This window comes from Podarcis gaigeae (genome assembly GCF_964106915.1).
Source record: "Podarcis gaigeae genome assembly, chromosome: 2".
NCBI lineage: Eukaryota > Metazoa > Chordata > Lepidosauria > Squamata > Lacertidae > Podarcis > Podarcis gaigeae.
In genome coordinates, this window is record NC_139679.1 from 8,347,785 (window position 1) to 8,356,819 (window position 9,035).

At 46.4% G+C, this 9,035-nt stretch overlaps 1 protein-coding gene across 1 annotated transcript; it reads right to left on the reverse strand.

Annotated features, from left to right (window-relative positions):
* Nucleotides 1-4,301: 4,301 nt before the first annotated feature.
* EEF1AKMT3 (EEF1A lysine methyltransferase 3) lies at nt 4,302-8,816 on the reverse strand. Its single transcript, XM_083729529.1, has 3 exons — nt 8,621-8,816; nt 6,635-6,746; nt 4,302-4,752 (listed from the first exon to the last, which is right to left on the reverse strand). The coding sequence occupies exons 1-3, from the start codon at nt 8,798-8,800 to the stop codon at nt 4,355-4,357; spliced, it is 690 nt and encodes a 229-aa protein (XP_083585655.1). The 5' UTR covers nt 8,801-8,816; the 3' UTR covers nt 4,302-4,354.
* Nucleotides 8,817-9,035: the final 219 nt, after the last annotated feature.

Here is a 9,035-nt window from a genome sequence, read left to right on the forward strand (position 1 = left end):
AAACGTCATTATAAACTGCCCCAGCATTGCTTCAGGTTGTTGTTGGGATTTTTTTGGGGGGGTGATACAAGACTACATTTTGGACAGTGTTCAGCCATCTCTTCTCTTAGACGCTGGTTTCTTCCCCAACCTGCAGCATAGGTTGTACACAGGCTCTCTCTCTGTGTTTTCATACAGAAGACCTGCTTTTTGAAGACCGCCCACTTTTCTCTTTACTTCCACTCCCATCATATATTTTAGCCTGCATTTTCCCCAGCAATTTAACATAACCTGATTGTCTCGCAAGCTTATCAGTACTTATCCTTGCAGGCTTATCCTGGTTTGCCTACATTGGTTGTATCCACATATGTGGAAGAGACATTAAGCAAGCTTTTGAGGTTGTGGTTGCTGGAGATGGTTCATTCCACAATTGCCGTTTCATATGCTTTCCCCCTGTACTATTTCTGGACCGCAACAACATCAGGCCCACGGCAACTGAGCAATGTTGCACTTCCCATATCCATGATTAACAGCATGGGAAGCCTGTTGTTCAGTATGCTCCTTCACTCTCTGCTGTCATAAAGAAAGATCAGGAATAATCTACTCTACAGGGTCATTGTAAGGACTAATGATGTAATATATGCAAAGTTATGTGTAATGGTTCTAAGGGGGTTGCTCGTGCGTAAGTTGCCGCCACTCCTGGCTAGGTTGCCTGGTTGAACCCTTTCTCTCTGGACAGCCTTGCACTCGTGGCTGTCTCAGTCGCTGGCAGAATCCGTCAGTGGGCGTTTCTTAAACTTCTTCCAGCAAAGAAGTTCTTTGACGCCAAGTCTCCTCCTACTCTCCCTGCGCGGAAGTCTTCTGCGCAGGGAGGGTGTGGGCAGCGGAGTACCCGAGCTCTCCCCACTGGTCTCCGGTGAAGAGTCCTGGAGCTTTCTCTCCGATTCCCCCATCTGCCCCCCTTCACCCCTGGTGTTACGCTGATTTCCTTCCCCAGCAGATGGGCTGTCTCTCTCCCTGCTGGGACCCTCTCCAGCATCGCTCTGGAGCCTTCCCTCCGCCTCTGGCTCCGATGGCAGTTCCCTGACATTATGTGATAACTTAAAAAGTACTATACTGTAGTAAGTGTTTAGAAATACAAGCAATTAAATAACGGATAGACAAGAGGAGGGAACCATGTACTGCACAGAAACATTCCTTCAGCTAATCATCTATAAATCCTAATGGTCTCAGGGATACTGGGATATATTCTCCTGCAATGCAGCTCTGAGACACTTTACAATACGGTTACCAGATTTTTTCCAAGGAATCCGGGGACACTTTTTTTGGAATTTCATGCTTTATTTTAGGAAAGGGTTGCCCAGAGTTCTTGACCTTTTTTGGGGGGGGGACGCCAAAGTTGTCGGGTGTGCACCTTGACACAAGTCAGGCGGAGAAGCCCATCTACAAACACACAAACGCCAAAAAAAAAAAAAAAGGTTGGTGGTGGTGGAGAGAGAGAGAGAGAGAGAGATTGAGTAAAGGCACTTGCTGGCCTTGGGAAAACACGCATTAAAACACACACACAAGGCACCGGCTTCCCATAACCGGGAGACTGCTGGAGGGTGAGTACAGTCTCTATAGAGATTTAACTGGTGGTGTCTCTGTCTCGCAACGCGGCAGAGCTATTTTCTATGCTTCTCCTCTTCTTCACCGCCTCAGCACCTCGCTCGCCCCTCCCCCCAACTCGGGCGTGCAGAGCCTGCAGAAGAGCGCAGTGGACTCTCTGCGTGATTTCGGGGCGAGCGTTGATCAAGGAAGTGAGTCAGAAAGAAGCTCTCTGGCTCGCGCTTCGGTTTAAATAGCCCCCCCCCTCTAGCCAGCGGATTGGCTGGCTGGAACTCTGACGTAGCTGGGACCTCCGGTGTTGCTCGCTGCCATGACGCCCATATGTTGCCTCGCCGGAAGTCCCGAGGCATAAATCCGGGGACATTAATTAAAATCCAGGGATATTCTGGGGACAGATTTGTGAATCCGGGACTGTCCCTGGAAACTGGGGACGTTTGCTAACCCTACTTTTTTTAAGAAATGCAAACATAGAATATTACTTTAAATAGCTTCTGTAATTCACATGTTGAGTAAAATCTTACCCAGAGCATTTATATGCATAGCTTCCTTAAGATATTATACAAATTGAATTGAAATCAGGGTCCCTAAAAATGCTACCTATTAATAATTTATATAATCAGGAAATTGATAAGGAGATAGTACCTTAATGCAAAATAGAAATACATACTGCATATGCATGTATGATGTTAAGCCAGCTTTAAAAAGATAACATTATCCTTGTAGAAATGATATATCCATCTTTTTATGCAATCACAAAATTGTTATTTTAAAAAAGCATCTCTTAAAATGAGAAAAGGCATCTTAGTGTAAAGCACTTGTGTAATGCTTCAGGTCCCTTGCCCTGGAGTTACTAAAATAATATTTTCTTTTTTGAACCAGGATCATTATTAAAGGTTAAAAAAAAGTAGTTTTACAAATTTCACTTAGAAAAGAATACCAGAGTGCCAAACACATTAAATCTAAGGGCACATCCGAGAACGCATGCCTTCTCTGCTTGGTGCCACAGATGCACACTTGTAAAATATTACACCAAAGGGGCTAAGAAGTAAACGACTCCTGTCAGCCAGATCACATTCCGGAGCGCCTGCTCTCCTGTGCACAGAGCTCCAGATTTATCTCTGCATTTACCTAGGTAAAGGTAAAGGGACCCCTGACCATTAGGTCTAGTCGTGACTGACTCTGGGGTTGCGGCACTCATCTCGCTTTACTGGCCAAGGGAGCTGGCGTACAGCTTCCAGGTCATGTGGCCAGCATGACTAAGCCGCTTCTGGCGAACCAGAGCAGCGCACGGAAACACCGCTTACCTTCCCGCCAGAGCGGTACCTATTTATCTACTTGCACTTTGACGTGCTTTCGAACTGCTAGGTTAGCAGGAGCAGGGACCGAGCAAAGGGAGCTCACCCCGTCACGGGGATTCAAACCGCTGACCTTCTGGTCGGCAAGCCCTTGGCTCTGTGGTTTAGCCCACAGCACCACCCACGTCCCTCTGCATTTACCTAGGAATGTTTAAAGAATGGACCCATCATGGTAAATCAGAAACAAGCGAATGCTGCTGAGTTGCTCCAATTCTTGTTCCACCATCCCTGGAGCAACAAACTGAAGCTTGGCTTACCATGCTTACCAATTGGGATTTGTTTGGCGGAACATGTGCCCGTAAGCCGAGGCGCATGGCTGGACGCTCCAGGAAGGGTAGAACAAAGCAGGAATGGTTCAGTAGCCTTCACTAACATGTCACTTTTTCACAACAAACAATGTGGCCGTGATCAGTGAAGCCTTTTGAAGGCCTTGAGAATCATAGCAGTGGGGATGGCACTGCCCTGACATGGCTAGGGAATCGAATGGAAATGCATGTCACATGAACACTTAGGAAGAGCTTGATGGATCAGAACAAATGCCTGTCTAGGCCTTCATTCTGTTCTCACAGTAGCCAACCAGATGTCACCAGGAAGCCCACAACCAGGGCACTGCCCGGAGATTGACAGATGTAGGGCAGTATGCTAATAATAATAATAATAATAATAATAATAATAATAATAATGGCAATCTCTCTCAGAAAACACCTGCCTTTTGAGGGAGCATGACCTTTCACATGCATACAGTGGTACCTCGGGTTAAGTACTTAATTCATTCTGGAGGTCCGTTCTTAACCTGAAAGTGTTCTTAACCTGAAGCACCACTTTAGTTAATGGGGCCTCCTGCTGCCGCTGGGCCGCCGGAGCACAATTTCTGTTCTCATCCTGAAGCAAAGTTCTTAACCCAAGGTACTATTTCTGGGTTAGCGGAGTCTGTAACCTGAAGCGTATGTAACCTGAAGCGTATGTAACCTGAGGTACCACTGTGCTGGGATTTTCTTACTGCAGCAGTCCAGCAAAGATAAATTATTACAAATACAGTGGTACCTCGGTTTTCATTCGTAGTCCATCCCAGAAGACCATTCGAGTTCTGAGATGTTCAAAAACCGAAAACTGAATACGGAAGCCAGATGGCATGTTCAGCTTCCGAAAAGTGTTTGAAAGCTGAAGCATTTACTTCCAGCTTTACATCGTTCGAAAACCAAAATGTTCGTCAATGGAGACGTTTCAAAAACCGAGGTACCACTGTATTACTATTTGCTGATGGATAGAGAACTCTGGATAATAGCTACCGCAGATGAATGGGTCACCTCACCCCCACCCCAGACTTCTGGATTAAAAACACTCTGTTGTTTTTCTAAAAAAAAAATTAGGTAAAGGCAGTGTTTGCTACACTCATTGGTAATCCAAGAAGCTCACGGTCTGATGTCACTTTTGCAGGTCACTTTGTAGATATTAATATTCTCAACCTCATCTCTAAAGACCAGCTTTGAGGCGAAGTGCACAGGCAGCAGCGTCTCAAAGAACCGCGCCGTACTATGCTCCTGACGCATTTTGGAAGACAGGTAAATGGTAGAATGAGCACCACATAGATGCTGGAGAGTTCTGATCAACAGGGGGTAGGTGTGCTTGAGATAGACAATATCTGCACCCAGAATGAAGTCATAATTTTGGGGAAACTCTTTGTGGTCCACACCCCACGACAGAGCACAAACTCTGGTTCGTGTCGCGCATTCTTCAGGCACGTTCCGGCGGACATTCTCCTCTATCTGCTTCATGGCCACAGGAAGATCTGTGATGGTCACATCACCTCCTGGAAGAATGGAAAGGAAACTGTTAGCAACAAATTCAGTTTGGTACCATATGTATTACTCATAATGTCACTTGAGACTCAAGTGGCCTCAGTGGCACAAAGTGCCTTTCATCAGCTTTGGCTGGTGGCCCAGCTGTACCTCTATCTGGCCAGCCTAACTACTGTTGTCTATGCTCTGGTAACCTCAAGGTTTGTTGTTGTTGTTGTTTAGTCGTTTAGTCATGTCTGACTCTTCGTGACCCCATGGACCAGAGCATGCCAGGCACTTCTGTCTTCCACTGCCTCCCGCAGCTTGGTCAAACACATGTTGGTAGCATCAAGAACACTATCCAGGCATCTCGTCCTCTGTTGTTCCCTTCTCCTTGTGCCCTCCATCTTTCCCAACATCAGGGTCTTTTCCAGGGAGTCTTCTCTTCCCATGAGGTGGCCAAAGTATTGGAGCCTCAGCTTCAGGACCTGTCCTTCCAGTGAGCACTCAGGGCTGATTTCCTTCAGAATGGAGAGGTTTGATCTTCTTGCAGTCCATGGGACTCTCAAGAGTCTCCTCCAGCACCATAATTCAAAGGCATCAATTCTTCGGCAATCAGCCTTCTTTATGGTCCAGCTCTCAGTTCCATACATCACTACTGGGAAAACCATAGCTTTTACTATACGGACCTTTGTTGGCAAGGTGATGTCTCTACTTTTTAAGATGCTGTCTAGGTTTGTCATTGCTTTTCTCCCAAGAAGCAGGGGTCTTTTAATTTCGTGGCTGTTGTCACCATCTGCAGTGATCATGGAGCCCAAGAAAGTAAAATCTCTAGGTTAGATTAGTGCAATGTTTTATATGTAGGGCCGCCTCTGAAGATGGTTTGGAAACTTCAGCTGGTGCAGAATTTAGCAGCCAGGATGCTCACTTGGGAAGACAGTCTGAACATGTGACACTAATCCTGGCCCAACTGCCCTGGCTACCACATAGTTAACAGGCCCAATTCAAAGTGCTGGTTTTGACCTATGAAACCTTAAACAGCTCAGGACTGCAGTACCTCAAGGACCGCCTCTCTCCATATGAACCAAACCAGACCCTGCGATCATCACCTGAGGCCCTTCTTTGTGTGCCTCCTCCACAAGAGCTCCAGAGGGTGGCAACATGAGAAGGGGCCTTTTCTGTGGTGACTCCCCATTTGTGGGATGCTCATCCCAGGGAGGCTCACCTGCCACCATCACTTATGCAACTTTAGACATCATGCAAAAACGCTGGAAACAGCAAGAAATACCGACCGTGGAAGAATGGAGAATGAAGTTGTTGGACTATGCGGAGCTGGACAAATTGACAGGAAAGATTAGATACTTAAGAGACCAAAAGTTCATCGAGGACTGGGGGAAATTTGTGGAATATCTGGAACATATAAGTGAGGGACAGATAACGCTAATGGGATTTAAAGAAGCACTGTGAAAGACTAAGAAATATTGTCTAAAGGGAATAGAAAGAAAGATAAACAATGTCAATACAAAATTAAGAAATGCGTAACTTTAATTATAACTACGGATGATTTACGGATAAGCTGGAGGAAGTCCTGAAAAGGAATATGTTGTGAAATTTTGATGTGAAACTAATAATTTTTTTTGTTTTTTCTTTTGATGTAAATTAATAAAAATTCATTTAAAAAAAAAAGACACCATGCAAAAACGCTCCTCTTGAACCAGGCCTTTGGCTGAATAACATTCTATGTCCTTTTAAATGTGTTTTGTGGGAGAGGGGCAGATTATTGGTTGCTTTTGTTTTTATTTCGTGTTGTGACTTTATCTTGCATTTTTATGCTGTGAATCAACCCTGAGATCTTCGGATGAAGGGCAGTATATAAATTTAACAAATAAATAATCATTAAGTGATCCTACTTACCAAGAAGGGCTGCAAGGATGCCCACGACGCCCGTGCCAGCACCCAGTTCTATAACCTTCTTGCCCCAGAAATTCAGTTTCTGTGCTTCAAAATACTGGCAGAGGGTTAGAGCCTTAGACATGGGAAGAGAGAGAGAGAATGAAGAGTAAATGAGGAGTGAATTAAAGATCCCAAGGATACATTCAGTATGCCAAGCACATCTATGTAGGTGATGCAAACTTTCCGATTCCATCTTTGACAACAGGACTAGTAGGCCTCGGTCCAGTATACCTGAAGGAGCATCTCCATCCCCATCGTTCTACCTGGACATTGAGGTCCAGCGCCAAGGGCCTTCTGGCGGTTCCCTCACTGCGAGAAGCCAAGTTACAGGGAACCAGGCAGAGGGCCTTCTCGGTAGTGGCGCCCACCCTGTGAAACGCCCTCCCGCCAGATGTCAAAGAGAGCAACAACTACCAGACTTTTAGAAGACATCTGAAGGCAGCCCTGTTTAGGGAAGTTTTTAACGTGTGATATTTTACTGTATTTTGGGTTTTTATGGAAGCCGCCCAGAGTGGCTGGGGAGGCCCAGCCAGATGGGCGGGGTATAAATAATAAATTATTATTATTATTATTACAGCACTCTTCCTTGTCCATAGTTTGGTTGGCCAACCCACCAGATGCTCACCAAGCTGACAATGTCTGCAGGGGAGGAGGGGAGAATTATAATTGTTCCTGTGAAGCATTTGACATTCAGGGATTAAAACGCTACTGTAATGAGGAAGGAAAAGATGAAGTTCAACAGCACAGCAGCCTGCACTGAACACAGGTCCATCTCATGCTCATGTCAAGGGTGGACTTTGGTGATATGGCACTCTTAGCAAAGGCAAAATTTGGGACCTCCCCCCCCCAAAAAAATTCTTATTTTCACAATAATTCGTTTTGATACAGTTGCTATTTATTAAGTTCTTTTAAAATTCTTTTTATTCTGTATCAATATAGGTTTTTAAAAAATGTTGTTGTTGTTGTTGTTGTTATTTTGTGCCCCCTCAGCTCAGCACCCTGTGCAAGGGAACCACCCACACCTCCCTAAATCTGGCACTACTTCACAGGACACCAAAAAGCAGTTGCCCTTTTTAAAAGAACTAAAGCAACACTTTCACATTACAGTACAGTGGTACCTCGGGTTAAGTACTTAATTCATTCCGGAGGTCCGTTCTTAACCTGAAACGGTTCTTAACCTGAAGCACCACTTTAGCTAATGGGGCCTCCTGCTGCTGCTGTGCCACCGGAGCACGATTTCTGTTCTTATCCTGAAGCAAAGCTCTTAACCCGAGGTACTATTTCTGGGTTAGCAGAGTCTGTAACCTGAAGCGTATGTAACCTGAGGTACCACTGTAATAGTAATTATGTGCTGACAACAATAACAACAACTCAATTCTACTGCATGTGCAGATTAAATCCCATGGAGTCAAAAGTGTGGACCAGGGTTTCCCAAATTTGGGTCTTGGACTACAACTCCCATCATCCCTGACCACTGGTCCTGCTAGCTAGGGATGCTGGGAGTTGTAGTCCAAAAACTACTGGAGCCCCAAGTTTGGGAAGCCTTGCCTAGATCTATTTTCAGTGCAGACTGCTTTGCCCTTTTGAAATAGGCTCGTTGGGGCAGGCTTGTGCAAGAGATGCGCCGAAAAGTTCCTGCGGAGATCACTGCTTGAGCCTGGATGCATGCCATAAAAAGCTCAGAGGCTTAGAAAACGTAAATATGCAACGACAAGATTTCTACCTGTTTTAAGAAGAGTCCTGCACGGATGTGCCAAGATCTACCTGAAGCAATAGCCCAGCTGCCTGCAACCCTATGCACACTTACCTGGAAGTAAGCCCTGCTAAACTTACTTCCAAGTAGGCTTACTTCCAAGTAGACACGCGCAGGGCTGCGCTAGTAAGCCCTTCCTCCCAGCCTCGTGCAAATCTCTGGCCCCGGACGGATCCAGCTGCGCCCGGACTCACCGCCTCCCAAACCGGCGCAGCCACCCCCAGCTGGGCGCCGTGGTGCTGGGCGATGCTCAGCTCCAGCCCGCAGAACCGGTAACGGGCCTCGGCCGGGAAAGCATCTGCAAAGAGCCCCAGCTCCTGCGGGAACACCGACTCCAGCCCGGCCGCCTCCACGTCGGCGGCGAGCGCGGCCATCTTCGTACCTTTCCCGGGGGCGGGACGGAGGAGGCCCTTTCGCAGTTGGGCTGCACGGATCTGCCGCCTCTAGGGGCCGCTGGGCATCACCATCACCACCACCAATAATAATATTATTATTATTTCGCTTTCTCTCACTCAAGGCAACCCAAAGTTACTTCCAAGCAGGTAGGATGCTGCTGGATGGATCAGGCCCACCAAATCTCCGTAGTTAGTTCTAAGATCCAGTAAATGT

Coding starts and splice junctions, on each gene's coding strand:
- EEF1AKMT3 (XM_083729529.1), bottom strand. CDS start 8,800: ATGGCCGCGCTCGCCGCCGACGTGGAGGCGGCCGGGCTGGAGTCGGTG. Junction 6,747..8,620: donor CTGCGCCGGTTTGGGAGGCG/GTGAGTCCGGGC, acceptor CCCATGTCTAAG/GCTCTAACCCTCTGCCAGTA. Junction 4,753..6,634: donor CATCCTTGCAGCCCTTCTTG/GTAAGTAGGATC, acceptor CCATTCTTCCAG/GAGGTGATGTGACCATCACA.